This window comes from Onychostoma macrolepis, chromosome 09, assembly GCF_012432095.1.
Source record: "Onychostoma macrolepis isolate SWU-2019 chromosome 09, ASM1243209v1, whole genome shotgun sequence".
In the NCBI taxonomy this organism is placed as follows: Eukaryota; Metazoa; Chordata; class Actinopteri; order Cypriniformes; family Cyprinidae; genus Onychostoma; species Onychostoma macrolepis.
The window spans coordinates 19,528,855-19,553,160 of record NC_081163.1 but is presented as its reverse complement, the minus strand read 5'-3'; the positions used below and the strand labels follow the sequence as shown (position 1 = coordinate 19,553,160).

The 24,306-nt window shown below is 35.5% G+C and overlaps 1 protein-coding gene across 14 annotated transcripts in view; it reads left to right on the top strand.

The window, feature by feature from the left end:
* stxbp5l (syntaxin binding protein 5L) overlaps positions 1 to 24,306 on the top strand; it is a 153,470-nt gene that overhangs the window by 92,966 nt on the left and 36,198 nt on the right. For 9 of the 14 annotated variants that reach the window (XM_058786994.1, XM_058786991.1, XM_058786988.1 and 6 more), the window contains 14 exons: positions 2,497 to 2,560; positions 3,688 to 3,771; positions 6,225 to 6,348; positions 7,952 to 8,027; positions 8,595 to 8,752; positions 10,677 to 10,749; positions 11,991 to 12,138; positions 12,279 to 12,346; positions 13,983 to 14,023; positions 16,358 to 16,575; positions 16,885 to 17,051; positions 17,214 to 17,339; positions 21,389 to 21,540; positions 23,793 to 23,861. In XM_058786994.1, coding sequence (XP_058642977.1) covers positions 2,497 to 2,560; positions 3,688 to 3,771; positions 6,225 to 6,348; positions 7,952 to 8,027; positions 8,595 to 8,752; positions 10,677 to 10,749; positions 11,991 to 12,138; positions 12,279 to 12,346; positions 13,983 to 14,023; positions 16,358 to 16,575; positions 16,885 to 17,051; positions 17,214 to 17,339; positions 21,389 to 21,540; positions 23,793 to 23,861 — 1,568 coding nt within the window. The remainder of the gene's footprint in view (positions 1 to 2,496; positions 2,561 to 3,687; positions 3,772 to 6,224; positions 6,349 to 7,951; positions 8,028 to 8,594; positions 8,753 to 10,676; positions 10,750 to 11,990; positions 12,139 to 12,278; positions 12,347 to 13,982; positions 14,024 to 16,357; positions 16,576 to 16,884; positions 17,052 to 17,213; positions 17,340 to 21,388; positions 21,541 to 23,792; positions 23,862 to 24,306) is intronic. The other 5 variants (XM_058786992.1, XM_058786997.1, XM_058786993.1 and 2 more) reach the window with 1 other exon arrangement.

The following is a 24,306-nucleotide window of genomic DNA, read 5'->3' as shown; positions in this document are numbered from 1 at the left end:
CTTTTTTTTTTTTTTTTTTTTCTGAAAAGAGCTGCAACAAAATCCAAGTCTGATAATTAATGAAAAATCACAGCTGCATTTGTGCTTTCAACATGAAAGTAGCACTTCAAAAGATCCTACCAGACTTTGTTTTGCTTTGAGCCCAGACGGCTGAATTTTCTAAAGACATGTATTTTAGTTGACAAGCATGGTGCTTCTTCACCATTTAATCTACAAATTCATTTGTATGAGCAAAGAGTTCATAGTTTGCCTGGTTAGTTTGGTTCATCTAGCCCCTGCTAGTTAATGCCAAATCATGTGGGCAAAAAGCTTATTTCTCTTCACAGCTAAGAATAATTGGAACTGCCATTAAGATGAATGAGAATGCAAAGTTTTATAGACCTCCTTGGTATGAGTTTACATTGCAAGTAAGTGAGTGGAGCGAGCATAGAATTTAGGTCACATACTAGCTTGTGCACTTGTCCTCTTGTTACCTTATTTTGCTCAAGGCAACCGAATCTCTTGCAGACTCAGCAGCATTGATACAAGAATGATGAGTTGACAAAAGTATCCTCTGCTTTCTGCAGGGGACATGTGATGACTCTGTTTCTCATGGGGAAGCCAGCCAGATAAGGCATGTGTGTATATATATATATATATATATATATACACACACACAATTGAATTATGGGCTGGTTAATTTTTTTTTTTATACATAGCAATTGTTTAGTTGGCTAAATGAGTAATATATGGCTGGAGGCATTATGGGATATTTTGGCTTTGGTTGGCCAAGCATCTCTGTAACGTCTAGTCAAATAAAATTTACAGTAGCAGAGACAGACAGAGGTGTGCATCTGTTTGTGTATGTGTGTATGCAGGGGCATCATATTTTTTGGCAGTCCTGCTTCACTTGGTGCCCTAGGCGAGAAAAAAAAAAACATATATGTGTCTTAAATTCAATATATGTGTGAGACATGTTAGTCTCATGGTGCAGTTTTCATTTATCGTTCCACAGTTCAAATCCCAACCTAATATATAACTTTATTTTAATAATCCAAGAACAATTGCAACTTGAACTTGACAAGTTGTATTAAAAATAGCAGCCTTGACATTTTAATAATAACTCCATGGGATCTGTGAAGTTTTTGAGTGACATGAGGGTGAGTAGACAATGACAGAATTTCTAGTAGGCCTATAAAGATGAGGTAATCAGCTTTTTAACATTATTTTCTACAATAATAGTTTTACATTTAATTTGTAGGACAGTATCACGTCTTAAAATAAATGATAGGTCTATTTGCAAGTAGTTGTTTTATTTTATAATAAATAACTAGCTGGTTTAAAACCATTTTGGCCAGTCCAAGTGTCTTGTTTTATAAAAACAGCATGGATTCATGAACTGCAACTATTTAATTTTGAGTATGTCTTCTGAAGGAATCAGCCAGTTATATTTCACCTAAAAATGTAACAATTTTCAAATTCTATTTGCCATGAACACCAGGAAAGACAAATGGTAGCTTAAAGAAATATGCCAACAATTAAACAGTTGTAACTATTATTATTATTATTTATTTATTTTTTTGTATTATGTTGTATTTTTATGTTAGTGGTGCTAAAAATGCATCATAAAAAGTGTGTCAGTGTTATGTGTGTGGAGATTTGAAGACCAGGTGTGATGGGCCGTTCTTTTCCATAAAGTCCAGGGCCACTTTTAAGTTCCGTTGGGGATGGGTCTGAATGGGACTGACATCTGCGTGTGTGTGTGTACTTGTATAAAAGTCTTTTGTATCCTCCTAACTCTGACCGTCGCTTTACTATTTTTCTGTCTGTCTTGTACTTGGCACATCTTCACACAATACCAGGGAAGTCATTTCACTGGAGGCTGTCAGAGCACATTTTCCGACCTGTTGCTCTTTGCTTTTGAAATGCTACTGAAAAGAAGACCTTGGCGTGTCCAATTCCGCTGAAAACACTTTCAGACCGTTCTAGCATTTACCAGTAACATTTTGTCTGACAAAAGTCTTCTTCTTCTTAATTTGATCTATTAATTCATTTATTTTTTTGTTCAGTTTAATGTTTGAACAACAATACAACAATACACAAATGTTCTGTTATGGCTAAAAGGAATAGATTACTGCAAAACCAGACATGATCATTAGTGCATTGAGTTCGGTAGTATTATACCCCATAAAATGATACGACGAACATAATGTTTCGGCCTTGATGTATTTCCTGTTGAAACAGGATGTTTGTGCTCAGCATATCCAGAGGAGCTTTCGGAATCAGCCAATAGAAGTTAGCTGAAGACACATTGCTAAACCACAAAGAGAAAGACTTCAGTACAGTACATTTTCCATGTGTGTACATGTTGAAAGTTTATTTTGTCAGCTTTTATGAGTTTGTTAGCATGATCTCAGAGCTAACAGACATGAACTATAAGCCACAAGCACAGAAAATGTGTCATTTCCATCGCCCTGTTATCTTTTGAAGGAATTTTTCTTTTTCTCTCTTCCTCAGATCAACAAAGACACATCCAGGTCCTGTTGTACATCTGAGTGACAGTCCAAAAGATGAGGGAAAGGTGAGGAATGCATTTCTTCTTTTGCTCATTTTTCACTGGAATCAGTGGCTCAAAACTTTTCAGAAACTAGTGAGCACAATGGCTTTACCACTACATAAAAAAACAGTGTTCTTTAGTGTGACTGCTGGAGTTCTTTATAAAAGGTACTTTGCATGCGTTGGCACAGTTCTGATTCATTAACACTCATCAGGATACACACGCACGCATACACTTGTTTTGTGACCTGATGTTCACCCCGACTACTGGTGTTAACATCTTGTATTGAGGATGCATACTAAAAACATCTCTCTCACTCTCACAAACACAGAAATTCACATTCATTTAAAGGATTAGTTCAGCCAAAAAATGAACATTTTATCATCATGTACTCACCCTCATTTTGTTTCGACCCTGTATGCGGAGATGTTAGGCAGAAAGTCTGGATAGTTATTTTATGCACATTGAAAATAGATAGTGATTTATACCTCATGCACTGTATTTTAAGTCTTCAATAGTCTGTCTCCAGGAGGAGGCATGGCATTTTGGAGTGGGTACCTTGAGGTCATCTTCCAGGAAAAAAATCAGGCAGGATTGCTGTGGTTACATGCTGTCGTAGTCACAGCAGGTCAGATGCATTATGGGATACAGACAGGTTTTGGGGACCAATAATAGAAGAGAAAACACAAAATATACTGTAGCAGAGACTATAAGAGGTAGTGACAGTCTAATGACTGATTAATTTAAATTTGAATTAAAGGAAGAACTATTCAAATGTGATGAAATTTTCCTTTTATTCCAATTCAACTTCATGTAGTGTGTTGCCAGTTCAGTTCAAATTCACACACAAGAACTGAAAGGGAGCCAGTTCTTAAATTCACAATTTTTGCCCAACATCTGTGACAGAGAGAAGATTCCCAGGATGGAGCATGGGTCTATTTTGATCAGCGCTTGCTCCATCATGTCCAGTTAAATTATAAATGTGCCCAATCACCGGTGTGTCTGTTTTGTTCTGAACCAAAACAGCCAAAAGGCTCTTGACATTTGTAACACACACCCTTACCTCTGTTTCCGCTATTTATTGCCATTCTGTTGGGATTTACAGACTCCTGTTTCTCTCTCTCTCTCTCTTCTCTGTGTGTGTTCCTCAGTTGCTGATAGGTTTTGAGAGCGGTACAATAGTAATGTGGGACCTGAGGGCCAAAAGAGCTGACTTCAGGATATACTATGATGAGGTGAGTGTCAAGTGTTTGTCATTTACACTTCCTTAAAAAGGTGATGTATTTTTTGCATGAAGCTACTTATATATTATAATATATACACTATTGTTCAACAGTTTTGGGAGAATAATTTTATTTATTTATTTACTTTTTTTTTTGATATAGAAGTCTTTTATGTTCACCAAGTCTGCATTTATTTAATTAAATTTATGTAAATACAGTAATATTGAAATGTTGCTTTCCATTTTAATATATCTTAAAATGCAATTTAAAGCCTGTAATGACAAAGCTAAATTATATCTGATTCTTTAGAACTCATTCCATAATGTTGATTGTTGCTTGATACATTTATTATTATTATTATTATTAATGTTGAAAAGATGCTTACAATCTTTGTGGAAAAGATTGCTGCTGGTATATATATATATATATATATATATATATATATATATATATATATATATATATATATATATATATATATATATATATATATATATATATATATATATATATATATATATATATACATATACATATGCACATATATATATATATATATATATAGCATTCATTTTAGTTTTAATGAAGTGTATTTATTTATGTACATTTTTTATCCTGAAAGAATTATGTATTTTTACTGTGTGAAGTGATTATGTATGAACATACAGACATATGTTTTTTCAAATTCTCTCTCTCTCTCTATATATATATATATAGTAAATATATTTTACATCAAGTGCATTCATTTTAATTGTGTGACGTGATTATGTATGAAAATGCAGACATATATGTTTTATTTTCATGTTATTTCTTTGTCTCTGTGTGGGTGCACAGTCTCTATGTATGTGTGCGCATTTGTGACCCGAAAGCTCCAGTTTATCATCTTGTTATAATCCAGCCCTCAGCCAAAAACAAGACAAACAAAAATAAATTGGAGAAAGAACAAAAAAATAAATAATAATAATAACTAGGCTATATAAATAAAAAATGACGTCTTTCTTGCTCTACATTGTCCAAGTAAATTAACTTTTTGTACAAAACACTTGGCTCATCTGCTCATTTTTTTCCACACTGTTGCTGATTTACAACAACACTGAGCACAAGTCACTTTTCTGATTTAATTTCCCTCCTTGTGCCATGTGGATCTGTTTAGCATAATCACTGCTTGGCACACAACTTTATCTTTCTTCTGAAAGAGGAACTGCCTCCTGCAGCCAGCTGCTCGCATTCATCCTTCCAAAACATGTTTCAATCACAGCACCCCTTGGCTCACAGCAGCACGCATAAAACCTCCCAAAAACTCGCCCTTTTCTCCTTCCAACCCTTTACTGCGGGTTTCAATTCGTTGACGGCGCCCTCTGATCATCTGTCAGCGCCGCCTGTACAGAGACACCGTCGCTCGGCAAGCGTTTGTCAGAGTGGGTAAATGGAAATGTCTAGGGGTCTGCTAATTGCTACTTTAGATGCCTGTCTGGTATGCACACGTGTGTGGAAAAAAACATACTTTTAATAGAAAAGACTTTGAACAAGAGAGTGAGGGAAGAGGAGAGAAACTGGGAGCAAAAAGACAGGATGGAATGAAAAGCATGACACAAAAGGATGCGTTTGTTTGTGTTGAAAGAAATAGGAACAGATTTGGAAATCTCCTTCCACAAATAGACTGAACACAGAACAACCACTGTCATGTTTGACTATTTAGATTACATTTCAGCTGATTTCATGGGGTGTTTCTTTGAATAATATAGAACATCAGCATCAAACACTTTCATACACATAACAAACATCAAATAAATCTGAAGCTGATATCATTTCACTTATTATTTACTGTGTGACATTAGTGGATGAGTGGAGATCAGGCTGCTTTGATGGTGGAGTAATTACTGGTATCGGATTATTGACTCTCAGATGGATGAAGGTCTGAGAGAGAGAGACAGAGAGAGGGAGAGAGAGAGGAAGAGTGAGGGAGAGAGACTTTCACAAGCAGGAACTATTAGTCATGTCTTCAGTTCTCTGATTTCTCTCATTTCCGGAGCCAAATTGACGATACACACATGTGACAACATTTTCTCGTTACTTCTCTGTCTTCCTCCCTCTTGCTTGTTTGTTTGTTTTTTGTTCACCAAAGTTGCATTTATCAAAAATACAGTAAAAACAGCAATAGTGTGACATTTTACTACAATTTAGAATAACTCTTTTCTATTTTAGTGTAGTTTAAAATGTAATTTATTAGTGATGGCAAAGCTGAATTTTCCAGTCTTCAGTGTGACAAGATCCTTCAGAAATCATATGCTGCTGATTTACTGCTCAAGAAACATTATTTTTTTTTTATTATTATCAATTTTGAAATGCAATTGATCACAGCAATAGTTGAACAAATGAATTGTGTTATGATCTGGCCATAATTTAAAATGTTTATTGATTTATGCGTTGTCCTGATTGCTTCTCTTCTGGTGTCTCTCTGTCAGGCCATTCACTCAGTAAGCTGGCATCATGAGGGGCGGCAGTTCATGTGCAGTCATTCTGACGGCAGTCTGAGCATGTGGAATCTGAGAAACACAGCCAAACCTTTTCAAGTCACCTTCCCTCATGGTGGGTACACACATATGTATGGTCTTTTTTCACATATTAATAATAATTAGTGCAAATCTAGGAGCCCCTACCAAGTATTGAGTACATATACAGTAAATGAGCATACTTTCCAGAAGGCCAACAATTCACTAAAAATGTTGAAGTACTTATGAAGTATTTTAATTTGTTGAGATAGTGAATTGGTGAGTTTTTGTTAAATGTGAGCCAAAATCATCACAATTAAAAGAACCAAAGACTTAAACTACTTCAGTCTGTGTGCAATGAATTTATTTAATACACGAGTTTCACAACTTGAGTTGAATTACTGAAATAAATGAACTTTTCCACGACATTCTAATTTATTGAGATGCACCTGTGTATATATATATATATATATATATATACACATTTTAATTTCATTTAATTTAAGCATGGTTACACATTCTGGTCACACTTTAGATTGGGGACCAATTCTCACTATTAACTAACTATTAACTACGAATTTTGCCTCAATAAACTCCTAATTTGCTGCTTATAAATAGTTAGTAAGATAGTTGTTAAGTTTAGGTATAGGATGGGATTAAACAAAGGATGTAAAATATGGTCATGCATAATAAGGCATTAATATACTAATACTAAAAGTACTAATAAACAGTCAATATGTTGGTAATATGCATGCTAATAAACAACTAGTTAATAGTGTGAATTGGTCCCACATTCTTGACATTTTTACTTTAAGCCTCTCAAAAATGTCAACATTACTTTTAATAAAGAAAGGTTTAAACATGTTTATTATGAATTAAATGTATTCTAGTCGTGTTCTGTATGAATTGTATTTTTAATGTTGTATAAAGAAATTGACAGGCTTGGACATTAAAAAAGGCATTGACCCCCAATTTCCATACTGTAATTTTTTAAGCATTTAAATCAGGAATAATTACAGTTGCAGTTTCAGTTGCATTTTTGCTATCATATAATATGTGATATTTTAAAAATGTTGCTGGTGTATTATCCTTATACCCTAAATTTGGACATGCCATAGCCTTTTATTGTTTTATATAAAGCTATTTATATTTATACCAGACTAACCCTAACCCACACCCAAAATAACCTTTAAAATGAGAATTTTTTGCATTTGTTGAATTTTAAAAAATTGCCTTTATTTATGAATCCTTTCCACAATAAATACTTCTTCAAATGCCCCAAAAGGAAGGTTTTGTCAATCGTACTTAAATTCCGGTGGCTAAATTTTACCCCAAAGTATAGCTAAATAAACCCACACACAGTTAAAGACCCCTTCAGCCATGACTCATCTATTAGTGAAATATGACTCTGACGTAATCAGCAAACACACCCCCTCACCAGGTGTGTTCATTATGGAGGATGATTCAATGTGTGGGTTCGCAGTGTGTGTGTGTGCAAGTTTGATTTGACAGGAATAAGTGATTCACTCTCAATCTTTGCCGCTATATTTGGGGTCCCGGCCTTGAGCTCAGTGGTTATATAAAGATGAACACACTCACACTGGGGAAAGTGGTTTCTTAATCAGAAAGTTCTGGACATAAACATAAGAAAGGCTAACATGAAAAAGTGAGAACTCATCATTTAGCCTCTTTTTTTTCAGGTAAGACTCAGAGAGATGGTAGAAAAGAGTCATGTAAACCCATTCTCAAGGTGGAATACAAGACCTCCAGAAACAGGTAAGAGAACACTCAGACCGATATACAGCTGATGTCTTGAGTGCTGTGGATGATTTTAATCCTCCTATTTACTTGCGACAGATGTGTCCAAGTTCCACTCGAGAACCATTACTGCTGTTTTATCTTGTCACAAAACAATTAAAGTTTACTGCCTGTTTTTATAAAGCCTGTTTTCCTTGGGAGATGAGCAGCAAAACATAATTCGAAGAAACGTCCATTTTTGATTGCTTGTTTTTTTTTTTTTGCCTTTTTCCCCAATGCTGTGTTCAAAGAAGTGGTCATGAGTGGCCGCCTCAGTTTTAATGATATTTTAGATTAGCTTGGCTCTAATATTGTTTTCCCCCTTTTGTTTCTTCCTATTTGCATAGAGAGTATTTCAGGGTTCTGAAAAAGACTAAATTAAAACAATACTTTCAACGTGTTGAGGGGACGTTCAACGTCAAAACGAAGCATAAAACTTGCCTTCTAATAAAACACAAGCTTTTAGTTCTTGGCATGTTAAAGAAAGAAATTCAGACAAACAAATGTGGTTTTCAGTTAACACTCTTTTTATTGTCTGTCTTCCAGTAGTGAAGCATTTGTTGTCTTCTCCGGGGGTCTTTCGTATGATAAGGCAGGACGGAGACCCACCCTAACCATCATGCATGGCAAAGCCATCACAGTCTTAGAGATGGACTATCCAATAGTGGACTTCCTAGTGCTCTGTGAGACGCCTTATCTCAACGGTGAGTGTACTGAACAGGTCAGTTCTGTCTCCTGCTCTCTTCCATATCATAAAGAGTTGATTTTTGGTGGGACATTTAATTGGATTGAGTAAAATCAAGTTTTTGTTCTTCTTCTCATTGTAGTCTCAATTACTGATGTTAACAGAAAGTGGAGAGGAGATTAATTGAAGTGAATCAGTTCATTCGTTTAGACAGTTCTTAATGATTCAGTTCAAAAGAACTGATTCATTTGAATCATCACTAAGTAGAGTTCCAAGACATCCCTGTTCTACAATTGAAATTTTTCTTATTTTGAAATTAAATATTTAGTTAAGTACTGTTAGGGTGTTGTATTAGTATTTCATTTAATTGTATATATTTGATCCAGTTTGATGATCCCGTTTTTTAAGCTTATAGCTCTAACATGTCCCTCAACTTATTGTTTTATCCCCCAGAAAATTCTCCCTTACAATTCAATGATTTTATCAAGTGCTGTTCAAAAATGTGGGGTCAGTTTTTTGTTTATTCATATTTTTAAATAAATTAATGGGTGTACTAAGGAGGTATTAAATCATATATATCAAAGGTGACATTAAATACATTTATAAAGTTATGTTTCTATTTCTTTTGAACTTTTTATTCATCAATGGATCCTGAAAAGGATACCACGGTCTACAGAAAAATATTAAGCAACTGTTTTCTGTATTGATAGTAATAAGAAATAAGAAAAATCAAAGATTACATTTTAAATATATATTAAAACAGGCAATGGCTATTTTTAAACTGTAATATTTCATAATATTACAGATTTTACTGTATTTTCTTTTACTTTAGTAATTCAGTCTTGGTGAGTATAAAAGAGGTAAAAAAAAATTATAATACCAAACCAGTAAATTTGAATGGTACTGTAAATGCATTGTGAATAAATTACACAAAACCTTTTGAAACATCCAACCTAAAGGAACAAGTCATTTGCGAATCCGACATCAGTAAGGTGAAATGTTACAAGGAACTGATTCTGAATTGTTTAAGAAGTGACAGCTTCGGCTCTGTTCAGTCATGGGGAAAGAGTGTATCGCTATATCTGTCTTTTTCTCTTGAGAAAAGTAGAGACAGACAAAGCGCTGTCAAGCACATGCACACACATGCACAGAATTTGTTAACCACAATACAACAGCAAAGAGATGGCTAACATCCAGCAAAAATTGTTAGCCATTTTTACCTTGCTTTCTCCCTCTCAACTCGCTGCTGGTTTGTTCATTCTAACCAGTGCATATACAGCACAGTACATGGCCCTGCATCTTCATCACCTGTACAGTTTTCATGAAAGAGAATAATGGATTCTACTGTGTCCTCAGAGCATAATTGTTACACATAAACACACAGAAGATAATTAATGCCTTCGTCCCCTTGGTTTCAAGATGTCACCTTGTCATCAGTTTTCCTCACAAAGCTTAAAGCTGAAGTGTGTAATTTCTGCACCACCAGAATAAAGACAATTACAAAAATAATGAGTTTTAAGACAGGTTGGTTTTTTTTGAACACTCAATTCATCTTCTACTGGTCAGATAAACAATTTTTTTGGGCTGGTCGGGATGCTCAAATAAAACAAAAATGGGAAGAAATGGTTGTATCTCACTATTACAGGGATGTTCCACCCAAAAATAAACATTTGGACATCATGTATTCACCTTCATGTCATTCCAAACCTGTATGACTTTCTTCTGTGCAACACAAATATTCATAAAATATATTTAAAAAAAAAAAAAATAAATGTATTTTGTCCGTACAATGAAAGTCAGTGTGGTTCAATGTTGTAGTTCCATATGTCTCCTTTAAATGAAGTAATATCATAAATCTAGAGTCATAAATCTGTTTTTTTTTTTTGTGCACACTTGAGTTCATAGATGGTTATTGGTTGAGATGTTGTGTTTTGTGTTGACAGAGGTCCAGGAGCCATATGCGGTGGTGGTTCTGCTGGAGAAAGATTTTGTTGTGGTCGATCTAACCCAGAGCAAGTGAGCAATCTCTTCTTCAACATCTCTTTCTCGTTCCACTATCACACTCACACACTTTATGCCATGTGTGTGTGGCTGAATGATGTAACTCAATGTGATGTACTCCAACAACACCTCATACTAGTACTTCCACCAGAGGCAACATCGCTCAACACCCAATAAATTTTGTGTCTGTGTGTGTGCGTCTGTGTGTGTGTGTTACTTTTAAAGATGCTTGTCGAAAAAGGTTTAAATCTGAGTGTGTGTGTCTTTATTTGTTAAGAGTAAATATCATTGGATTTGTCCCTCATAAACATCCATCAAATGAGTCATTATTAAGAACCAGAGCCAAGGTCTGCTGACACACTCTCTCTTTCTCTCACACACACACACAAACTGGCCGTTTGTCACTCTTTTAAGTATTGCTCTTGCCATAGAGACTTTGCCAGTTTGACATCAGATGTTTTCTTTGCTTTACGGCCATATCTTTACAAGGACGCACTGAAGGAACAAACAAACTGCTGTACTCAAACCCTCTCAGAACCAGACAGTCGTCTGTACATTCCATTTAACTTGAACTTTAAAGTGTACTTTAGTTTAGTTTGATCTTCTTTAAAAACATTACTTAGTTAAATAAGCTTATATAGTGAAAGCAATAAGCCACTCAAGGCTGCAATGTATGTTACAATGATTTAATACAGGCACTCTCAAAAATGTGGTAAAATCACACTCAACCTTGTGCTTATTACTTTTATATCAGCAATAGCAATACGGTAAAGGCGCATTTATTAAGAATAAAAATAACAGTAGCACTTATGATGTATTATTATGATTGCATTCTAAATTATTATTAATTCTTCTGATGGATAATGTAGTTCAATTGCATAAATGTAGGCCAGTGGCATCAATACAGTACTCGTGGGTATCAGTACCTGGTAGCCCACTTAGAGTCGCCCACAGAGCACATTCTATAAATAGCCTCAGTTTCTTTTATCATAATAATGCTCGTTCTTAAGTATTTCAAACATGTAGCCCTCTAGCACTTTTATCCCTTCTGGTCGCTCTCACTTACAGGAAGATTGGAGACACCTGCTGTATGCTGTTATGGTCACCTGTAGCAACATAATACGCTTAAATACAGATCAGTTGATGTACAGTTATGAATGTGTGTCTATATTGGCTATTTTATGAGAATTGAGAATCAAAATCTTCTGTGTTTCACAAATGCCTGTCATTTATTTTGAAGTCTCTCTCTCCTGTAGTTTTCCTATCTTTGAGAACGCCTACCCCATGGACATCCATGAGTCTCCAGTCACGTGCACGGCTTACTTTGCCAACTGTCCCCCTGACATCATACCCGTGCTTTACTCCATAGGAGCTAAACACAAAAAGACCGGCTACAGCCACAAGGTTCGTCAAAGTTGTTAGCCAATCTACAAAACTTTTTGGAGTTTCTCGATCACAGCCTTTCATTTGAAATGCTCTATTTTCCTTCTATTTTGCATGGCAGTTGAGTGTTTTAGAAACAGTTTTTATGTGTTTGTGTTCAGGAGTGGCCGGTCAGTGGTGGCACTTGGACGGTCGGTTCACAGACATATCCAGAAATTATTATCACAGGGTAAGTGAATTTGTGTGTGCTTTATTTTATCAACCATCGACTGATGCTAAAAGCTCAGAAACAAGGCTAAATGTTTTTTATGTGATTAATTACGGCATCATATGCTTAAGTTGCATCTTAGAATACACTTCAGGTTTATGTTCAGTTTTAGGGTTGGTAAATTTTAAAAATGTTTTTGAAAGAAGGTTAAAGTACAGTAAAAATAAGTAAAACATACTGTGAGGTTTTATTACACTTTAAAGTAACTGTTTTCTATTTTAATACATTTTAAAATGCAATTTGTTCCTGTAATGGCAAAGTTGAATTTTAGGCCGTTATTTTAGTCTTAATATCACATGATCATTCAGAATTCATTCTAATATACTGAGTTGGTGCTAAAGAAACAGTTGTGCTGCTTAATGTTTTTGTGGAAAACTTGTTAATTTGTTCATGATTCTTTGATGAATAGAAAATTCAAAAGAAAAGCATTTATTTGATTTTTTTAAATTTATTTGATTTTTAATATAAACTAGTGTTTAAATTATTTAACAAAACATGTTCAAATAATTTTCTGTTTTTTTTTTTGTTTGTTTTTTTAGCATTTCACATAAGCATCAAGTTGAGTAAAATGTGTGGGGTTTTTTTTGTCTGAAACTGAATATGTGGATGGCGCAGCTGTCCCAGAGCAACACACTTCATTTTCTCACTTGGATGCTTGTGCATTTATCACATTGTCACTCACAGCAGTATTGACAGGTACAAGGAAAAATATTGGGAGTGAAAACTGAATGTCACACTTGTTGTCACATCTCTACTGAATTATTTTTAGATATAATACATTAATGGGTGTTTCTTCAAATATGGGCACCTTTGACCCTGACGACTTCTACAAAATAAACTCTCATACTACTTTTAAACTGACTTTCCACACTTTCTCTAGTCTATTTCATGTATCTACTATACCAGCAATGTCCAACATACAAGCATCCTAGACAGATTTTTGTCATGAATATCACAATATCATTTACACCATGTCACATGATGTTGTTGTGTCATATGTTTATGTAATCTAAAGGCTTCTTATGAAAATTTGTAAAATGCTTCTTACAGTATGTGTGAAATTAGTAGAAATACATTAGTAAAACAAAACGTGCTTGCTTTTCTTGTACCTCAATTTTGAAAGCGTAAATTTGATCTTAAACTTTAGTAGCTTTAGAAGGGTTGTTGTGCAGGTAAAACAAATGGAGAAAAAACACAAGGTGGCGCTTCCTACCTAAAATAGATTCACGCCCCTGCTTCAAAAAAGTGAAACTTTCCACCCACATGTGGAGGTCATTTATAGTATTTTTATTTGCTTGAAAACTCTGGATTGATTTTGTTTTTGTTTTTGTTCCGAAGTGTGCATTGATTCTGTTTGTTTTCACTTGAAGTCAATGATGTCTAAAATGTGCCCTTCTACTTGACTCTCATTGGTAAATGTATCGCACTTCTCCGCTTTAATTCAATAGCGCTATTGACCCTGCGTGTTGTTCTCTCTGCCTCTTTTCCCTCCTGTTTCCATAGCTGTCATTGCTTGCTTTCTCTTAAGCGGTTTAATACACACACTCATTGGCTCATACGATCGCTCTTTGTCCTTCCTCTTTGTTGTCCCCCTCAGACATGCAGACGGATCAATAAAGTTTTGGGATGCCACGGCGAGTAAGTGTCTTCGCTTTGACAAGCATGTTCCCCCCTTTCAGCCTCATGCTGTTTCCGTCTCACTTTTTCTTACTGCTGCCTTGTTTTGGAAGAACAACCTCCCTTGATGCTTTGACATATGGTTCCTCATTTCTCATTTCATTCTTTATAACTCAAACCAAACAATATATGTCTAAAATGGACATCCAAATACCAAATATGTGCTGGTTTCACAACCATGGGCATTACTTAAAGGAACATTCCAGGTTCAGTGCAAGTTAAGCTCAGCCGACAGCATTTGTGGCATAATGTTGATAATTAATTCATTTTTTGTTTTCTAATGGTGAGGAACTTACAGTGGAAGTAAATGGGGCCAATTATAGATAATTTATTTATAGAGAATTATATAGAAATGTGAAGTTTATAATTTTATAAAAACATTTAGTACATGAATTCTTATGTTAAAACTTTTTATTTAAGCAGTAAAGCTGTTTAAACTCTGCATGAAATCAAAAATTGAAACTATTTACTTTGTTAGCACTATTATTGAGGTGAACAATTAATCTGTTCAAGTTAATCTACAGAAAAAAAAACAACAACAACAAAAAAAACATTATTTTAGTAATTTTAATCAAAATTTAATCAAAATCTGATTTTTTCTCTGGTGACGTCAGTTATCCTTATAGAATTAGAACAATTATTAAAACTTTATTGTTACAGTTATCAGTGAGCTTTAAAGGGATAATTCACAAAAAAAAAAACATTCTGTCATCAATTACTCATCCTCATATCATTCCAAACATGTAAGACCTTTGTTCATTTTCGGAACACAAATTAAGATACTTTTGATGAAATCTAGGAGCTTTCTGACCCTCCATATTCAGAAACGCAACTGACACGTTCAAGGTAGTAAGAACATCGTTAAAATAGTCCATGTGACATCAGTGGTTCAACAGTAAATTTATGAAGCTACGAGAATACTTTTTGTGCAATTCTTCTTAAATTAGACACTAATCTTTATTTTAGTCATCATTATGCCACTATTAAGTGCTGTCGATTGAGCTTAACTTGTACTAAACAGAATATTTTCTTTAAAGCACTGCTTCTGTTTAAACATCTTGTGCATCACATTCAGTGTGTAATAAGATGTGATGTGGTGATAACCAGAGGCGGACAAAGTACACAACTCAATTACTTGAGTGAAAGTACAGATACTGCTGGTCAAATATCACTTCATTACAAATAAAAGTTGCAAAGACAGATTTAAGTAAAAGTACAGAAGTACTTGCTTTTAAAAGTACTTAAGTAAATTAATTTTTTATGTCAATGCACTGTTTTATTATTGTTGTACGTAATACTTGCAATACCTCTGAAACAACTTACAATACATTACACCTACTGAATACACTGACTAGCTTGTAGTATCTTTGGAATAAAGAGCTTTTAGAATGTTAAAAACCTATGGGTAAAAAAAAATAATTATTATTATTTAGCACCCCAACCCACCCACACAAAATGGTATTAATCTCACACGGCTCTGAGAGTGTGTGCACACATCTATGTGTAGCCATTCATCCACATTTGAACAGAGTGGATAGTGAAATTGCTGTAAATACAGAGTGATAAGGAAGAAAATCAAAATCAAACCTGCTTTCAAACCCAGCAAAATAACTGTAGCTGTATAACTTTACAACAGCAACACTGCTTTAACAAAAAAGCAAAACAGCAAGACTTACAGTATTTGACATCAAAACAAAAATGTTAAAAATGCTGTCTAATCGCTCTCGTGGTACTTTGATGTCACACACAGAACGGTCTGCGCAGTGCTGCTTCAAGTCCAACACCTATTGTGTTTTATTAGGAGATGCACAACAGTTCTTATGTGGCTTTATAAGTAATATTTTCACGTACACAATTTAGCAAAATCAGACAATATTGTGTCTAATATATACCACAATATTAACTTCTTATTATTGAATTGTTGTAAATAAATATCACATTTGCAACTGGTCAGTGTTCAAAAAATGCTGGGAAATCACTTCATGTAGCCCTACAAGAGTGATTACTGATAAACTGTCTGAAAAAAAGAAAGTCACGTTTTAGACAAGAAAAAAATCAGCCACTGACTTTTAAAGCTGCTACATAATAACGACTTTCTACTTCGAGGACCTTGATAGAAATGTAGTGGAGTGAAAAGTATAATATTTGTATTTCAAATGTAGTGAAGTTAAAGTCATAAGTTTCCAGAAAAAATAAAGTAAAGTACAGATACTCAAATCGTGTACTTAAGTACAATACTCAAGTAAATGTATTTAGTTACTGTTCGCCTCTGGTGATAACCTCCATCTTTGTCAGTCACACTGCAGATGTTGTATAAGCTCAAGACTTCAAAGGTGTTTGAGAAGCCTAAAAGTGGAGATGTGGGACGCAGTGCTGAGCTTGTGGAGGAAGACCCCTTCGCCATTCAGATGATCAACTGGTGCCCGCAGAGCCGTATCTTTTGTATAGTCGGCATCAGCGCCCACGTCATACTGTACCGCTTCAGCAAACATGATGCCAACACCACCATCACGGTGAGTGTGCTCTCAAAAATGTGTCGTTCCAAACCTGTATGGCCTTCTGTGTAACACAAAAGAAGATATTTTGAAGAATGTTTTGTCATACAATAAACGTCAATGGGGTCCAAAGCAACATTGAATGCCATTGACTTTTATTGAATGGACCAAAAAACGCTGAGATGTTTTTCAGAATATCGTCTTTTGTGTTGAACAGAAGAAAGAAACTCATTTTGAGTGAACTGTTTCTTTAAAGTGAACCTTTAAGAGTTTGAGTACATGCAGTAGATTTGATGGATTAGCTTTGTGTTGCATTTGTGTGTGTAGTCTCTAGAAGTGCGACTGCAGTGTGAGATGGAAGACGTCATCTCTCCGTCAGATACAGAGAACACTCCATGTTTTTCGGACCCCAGCGGTCTCTCGCCCCAACCTCAGCCTCCAAGTCCCCGCAGCAACACGCCGGACAGTGTGCGGGACAGCATCCCTTGCCTCAAGTGAGACTATACAGCAATTTCTCAATATTTATATTTTCCTATACAGGACTTGATAAGATTAGCTTGCTTACTAGATATTTCTACATAGAAAGCATTAGGTCAATAAAGTGTAACAGTCAAAATAGATTCCATATGTACTGAATCTGAATACTCTCCTCACAGGGTTAAAGATCGTATGATCCGAATGCCTCCTGGGTACCAGGCGGAGCTGGTGGTTCAGTTATTATGGGTCGATGGAGAACCGCCACAACAAATCACCAGCTTGGATTTAAACTCTGCCTACGGACTGTAAGTGGCCCTTCCTCTTTGTTCTGCATGACCATATTCTACATCCCTGATCCTAAACTTCACAAGTACCTTACTAGCTATTAATAAGCAGAAAATTAGGAGTTTATTGAGGCAAAAGTCGTAGTTAAAGGGGTCATATGATGCTTTTTTAAAGATCATTATTTTGTGTGTTTGGTGTAACAGAATATGTTGACATGCTTTAATGTTCAAAAAACTTTATTGTAGGTCCTCAATGCCCCGCCTCTCTCAAATGCATCGTTTTTTTTGTACAAAACCCCTCCTTCCGAAAAGCGCAGTCTGCTCTGATTGGCCAGCTGACCCAGTGCATTGTGATTGGCCGAACACCACAAGCACACATCGGAAATGTAACTCCACATTTGAACAGTCAATAGCAAATACTTAAACTAATAACAAAACATACAGTCACTGATTCAGAAGCACCAGATTGTCATAGCAAAGTTGAAACTGACCCTTTTTTTTTTTTTTTTTTTGAAATAGCCTTTGTTCACAGCCAGCCTTGTCCTCTCCTAGGTTCACGAAACTGTTGTCCATAAAATGCGTTGCACAAATTTGAACATTTGGGTTGTGCTGTTCTGTTGTAAACAAATATTAACCAATGATTCCTAATTGCATCTACTTCCGGAAGGCCAAATAAAGTGCTTTTGTTTTCGCATAGAAACACACAGCGTCTCCCTGACATGGCTGCATCAACACTACTGCGGTTACTGAAACCAGGCCTTCTTTCTTTGCCTGAACATTTGGGCAGCATTACGCAAATATTTCCACATCGTGATGTAGACATGTGGGGGCGTGTTTTAATGAGGCGTTTTAGCCCGGTCTGGATCAACCTTCTCTTTGTCTTTGGGAGACTTTGAGCTTTGTAACTCTGCAGATCGTATACATGCACAGACAGCTACATAACACACTAAAGAAAAGGAAAACAAGAAATCGCATCATATGACCCCTTTAATGCTTATGGCAAGAATTTGACCTTAAAATAAAATGTAACTGAGTATGCTTGCAGGGTCTTTGATTTTTGATTAAAGTGGTAAAACTCTAATTATAATCCGTAAGAATCTTTTGAATCTTTCACTTGTTGTCATCCTGTTTTGTTTTCAGTCACAACCACGTGCAATCTTAATCATTAAAGCATTATTATGAGCAAAGGTTGCCATGGTGATGTCTGGCTACAATAGTCAGAAAGACTTTGAATTCCTTTGAATTCAGTCCAGCAGATTAAATGTCACTGCACACCCAGTGTCATTCAATGGTGCCCGGGAGGGGCTGTCTTCGGTTCACGTAGTTTTGTCGTGGGCACGACATATTAAGTCGTGGGAACGTCATATTAAGTCGTGGGAACATGATAATATGTCGTGGCCACGAGATCCTTTTGTCAAGGTAACGTCATCCTTATGCTATGTTGAAGGAACAACATCCATTTCTTGTGGCCACGACTTCTTATGTTGAGGGAACGACATATTTTTGTGGCCACAAGTTTAATGTGTAAACAAACCTACGTGACCATAGCAACCCAGGATTATCAGGGATTCATTAATATTTTATTTTGAATTAAGAAATTATTATATTAATTATTATAGAAAGTATTACATAATTAAATTATTATATTGACCATAGGCTACCGGACTGTAGGCAATTGCACGCGATGTAACCAGCATTCGAATTAAGTTTATCACAAATATGCTAAATGTTACATAAAGTACATAAAATTAAATAGACCTACAAGAAAACATTTTTATCCATCCCACAGTCTTGCTAGCTGTATGTGTCCATTAACTGATAGTCTTTTTCCGTAATATAGTATATTATTATTATCATCATTATTATTATTATTATTATTATTATTATTAGCCTATTATTATATTTTTATATTCGTTTTTTCCCTTCATTTCGATCTCTTTACATAACGTTCTGACCAGTTTTGTAAATAAGCCTACTGTAAATGCTCGACATAAAGCTTTGAATTTTTAACCTATATTGGAAATGCAGTTTAAAGGTTGAATTTAACATATATTTATTTTCTTTTTTTTATGCGAATTAATAGCTAATTATTAATATTATAGCCTATTGCCTAGTGTTTCGTTGAGGAATGAATCATTCACGTAGTTTCATTTGTAAATGAAAACACAACATGCTCATTTATCATCACGCACTGGCATAAATAGCCTACAATCATAAAGTATTGGCATAATTGTTAGGCATTAACAGTATTTGCAAAATATATGGTAGCCTAGCAAATAGCATAATTATACAGAACGTTAATTAGGTAAAGCGATACATGAATAGGGGAAATAATACAATATTATATTTATATGAAATAAATATAAAAATGTAGCCCTATAACAAGTTAATATAACCTAATAATAATAATAATAATAATATACAAATATTAAATTAAATGTTTAATGTTAATAAAAATGTTTTATCCATCTCTGATAATACCGGTTTGCTATGGTCACATAGGTTTGTTTATGCATTAAACTCGTGGCCACGAGAAAAATAAGTCGTTCCCTCAACATAACATCTCAAGGCCACGACATAAGGATATGTGCCTTGTGAATTGTTTGTTCATGACTGGACCCAAGGTGTGGGATTTAAAAGTATTTAATGGAACATTTTAGTTTAATTAAAAAGTTTAATTTGTTCCAGTGCTAAGATGGTTCTGAAGCCGGTTGCACCCGGCGCTTCTCGTCTCGTCCGTTTTGAGTTGTTGCTAGGCACCACGGATAGACGCCGAATGTGCGTCAAGCTGGACATTTTCTGCCCCCGTTAGTGACGCTCACGCGGTGCTTGCATACTCTATCACAGATGAAGGGAATGAAATGCAGTATTTGTCAAATACACAGACGTTTCAGAAACGTTTTCATGAACAACAGACAAACTTTTTATATACTGCTTAATACAGTGCCCTCTGTTCAAGAATGAAGTTCAACATAATCATATACTATTTATATACTAATAAAGTGGGGGTATGCTTTTATCAGTGTTTTTGATAAACAGGACTCAATATAACATTGCGACTACAGTAAAAAAAAAAAGCTTTTACTGTTCAAAAAAACACAGATTTGTGAGCATTATTGGAATTTAAAGGTTAGAATAAACACGAAACACAAGTGATCATTGTCGTGTGGTGAATCTGGCCAATCGTGAAACAGCTGTGTCGTTATCAGAGCTCCTGCAGCCGCTCTCAAGTAGGGTTCGCTGCACAACACAAGATCCAGGGGGCGTGGATGGATCCACATCTAGGGGGTGGAAATTGGTAGGTTTAGGGGTGGAGATGGGTGGGTGTAGGGATCAGGGGGTGGACACTGGTAGGTTTAAGTATATGTTGGATCTGGATCCAATCACGCCCCCTGGATCGTGTGTTCTGCAGTGAGGACCATCTCACCTATTACTCCAGTCTTCAGTGTCACATGATCCTTCAGAAATCATTCTAATGTGCTAATTTGGTGTTCAAGAAACAATGTTGAAAACAGTTATGCTGGTTAATATTTTTGTGGCAACCCTGATACATTTTTTGATGCACATAAAGAAAATAATTCATTTGAATTTACTCTTGAATTTATTTGTCTTTTTGTTGATCTTATTTAGATTTTCAGTATATTAAGAATTTATATTTGACTTTAGATATTACATTTTGAACAGGATAATTTGTATATATATTCAGTTTAGTTTTGTGGAATATGCATCAGTTTTGTCCTATCTGTTTTGTTAAACATTTCATCAGGCCAGTGCAAAAAAATAAAAATAAATAAAATAAAAAAATAAATGCTATTTTATTTTTATTATCTCACTTTAAAAATAGATACAAAAATAATAAAAGAAAAATATAAACATCGTAAAGATTCTTCAAGAGAAATGTAAACTGAGCAAAGCTGTATGATGCATTCAATAATCATATTATATTTACCTAACTGTGATTGTTAGAAATATTGTTTGTCATAACTGGACTTTATTAGGTTTTTGTATAACTGACACTTGTAATATGAAACATAGTTGTGTATGATCAGTGAGTGTGTGTGTTTGTGCAGGTTGGCTCTAGGTAACTGCAATGGTTTGGCAGTGGTGGACTACCTGCAGAAAACCGTTCTGCTGTGTATGAACACCCTGGAGCTATACGGATCTGCAGACCCTTTCCAGCGACTAACACGCTCTCCTCGCAAAAACCGGCAGTCGACATCAGGTACACATGCACTGAGTCTCAGAATCCCACAAATGTTCAAATACAGTGTGTTTCTTTGTAACAAAGCTGTAAAATAAATATCAACTGTGAACGCACACGTCACTGGCATGCATCTGCAAACATCAGCATTTCAGCTATCAAAACCAAACTTTGCAAATCTCAGGCTGTCTAACTTCTGTCCTTGGCTGTAAATATTCTGTCTCTTGTCCATTTAACACACACACACACACACACACACACACACAGTCCCTCTCTTTAACTGCATGGGACAGACTGCATTCCTGGTTGCCTTCTCTGCATGTCGTCTGTTGTATCTCTGTTGCTGTTGGTCTTTGCCTGAGCACGACACCTAACAGAGAACACAACGTAACTTGCCATACGGACTCGCTGTTACTAATCCAGCACAGATCTCACTCCACCTGCCCTCCTCTCTCCTCCTACCCCGACTGCTCACGCACATACACACTCACACGGACCATCCAGAGAAAGGAGATGTCATAAGTGAAAGCTGAAGATGAAGATCTGTTTTCATAGAGCTTCATCAAAAGGAAGCTGCGGGGAGGCGGCCATGCTGGCTTCTCACTTCAAAGTGGTCGCTCTCCCTCCTCGTGTTCAGGCAGCCGTATCTTTAGAAACCGAGAGGCTTTGAGCCGACATGGAGATGCAGAGGTGGGCAGAAAGGTCGTTCGGTGCGGTCGAAGAGTGATTTTGATCCATAGCTTATGTAAGCTCTTAAAAAAGAGAGAGAACGTCTTAACGCTCACCCACACACTCAGGCCAGTGTGTATAAAGAGACTGTTTTCTACTCTCTCTGTCTGTTTTCCAATCCGATGACCTGAAAGGAGCAGAAGTCCCACTCAGTTTTTATCCTATCATTGATTACATTGTGTAGTCATTCTCTTTATATATGGTGGGATCCAACAGTCTGAGACCATGGTCAATATGTTTCTATTTTGAAATTTTGAATGCAGTTTTTTTTCTTTTCTAATTATATTGTCGGTATAATCACAATTTTGTATGTAGTGCATCCACATATATTTTTAAAGTACACACAGCAATTTTCGCTCATTAAAAATGTAATTGTAATTTTGTATTTTTATATTACTTTTATATACTATATTTTTGTATCTTATACTCACACAGGCTACATATATTTAATAAAAAAATACAGTGAAAATAGTAATATTGTGAATTGTTATTACAGTGTAAAATAACTTTTCTTTTTAAATATATTTAACATATAATTCATTCTTGTGATGTCAAAGCTGAGCATTATTTAAGCATTTATTTGAGATAGATTTCTTTGTTCTCAATTTTGATTAAAGCAATCAATCAATCAATCAATCACTGACCCCAAACTTTTGAATGGTAGTGTACATTTATTATGTTTAAAATAATGCACTGTACTCCTACATGAGTTGAAGACCTGTCAGTGGCCAGTAAATTATTGGACCCTTTTGGTTCATGACATAAATGAATCATGGCTGACTGAGAATAGGCTTATTTGATTAGGGACAAAAGATGCAGGAAGTATTCATGTTTTATTATAAAAATTCTTTAAAATCTGAATCCAGATTTGAAATACATTTTGAAGCCCACAACTTCAGTCTGGTCTCAGACTTTTGGACCCCACTGTATCAGCAGTGCTGCATTTTGCATTGTGTGCAGCGACATAATACAACTAAAATGCTGACCTTACAATCAACAAAATGCAACATTGTGATGCAGCAACTTCCAGTGGGTACAAAAACAGCGAAGCTCATGTGATCCGCCTGCTGTCAGACGCTCACACTCAGTTTAGATAGGGTATCCATCAGCAAAATGAATCCATTATACTAATACTTCTGCATATAAATCTTCACATATACACTTTTAGATAGACACTGAAGAAAGAAGTCATTTCTATTTATGTTAATATTTATGTTTGTTTTGTTGGTTTGTTTGTTTGTACAATTTCAGTGCCACCTTCTGTGGTGGCTGTTGATTTTGAAAGGTTTTTCCTTATGTTTAGTTCTGTTTTCTGCCTTATTTTGTTGTTTTCGGTAGAAATAAAAAATACAAAACGTTAGGATTCATTTTCCTATTTTCATTCCTTCGTTTTCTCCCTCGGTACACTGGGTCTTGCTCAGATTGCGGTCACATGCGTTTTGTCACTCTGAGCCTGTTTTGTTCTTCTCTCCTCCTCTTTTCCTCCCTCACTCCATGTCTCCTCTCGTGGGTGGTGGTGCTGGGGCATGGGGGCGCTGTTGCAGACTTTTGCATGCGCGGCCTGTCTAACTTTTATTCCGATTCAAAGAAACGGATCCGTACTTCCTACCAGAGTAAGTCATGTCTCCAGTGAAACGCCGATAGGGCCAACACAACAGCAAGGAGGCAAACCACAGACAATGGGATGTCATTTATCAAAATGTGTTATTTTGATGAAGTTCACAAAAGGTAGAATTACCATACCATATTACACTCAATGCAGCATTTATAGTAATTAAATTAATTGTTTCAGATTTTCATACAGTGAAACATCCAATTACTACCTTTGATTGTCTCCTTGCTAAGTGTTTTATTGATTTGTGCCAAAGGTTTGTGTAATGAACCAATCACACATGACCACGTTCTCGTACTGTATAAAAAGGAAAACTAACAAAACAAAACAAAAAAAAACAACTTTTTTTTGTGTGTGGGGAAAAAAGTCAATATAAAAATATATCAATTTAAGTTGAAAAAAGAAAAAAAATCAATCTCATTTGTGAAAATGAGGCTTTCACTGCA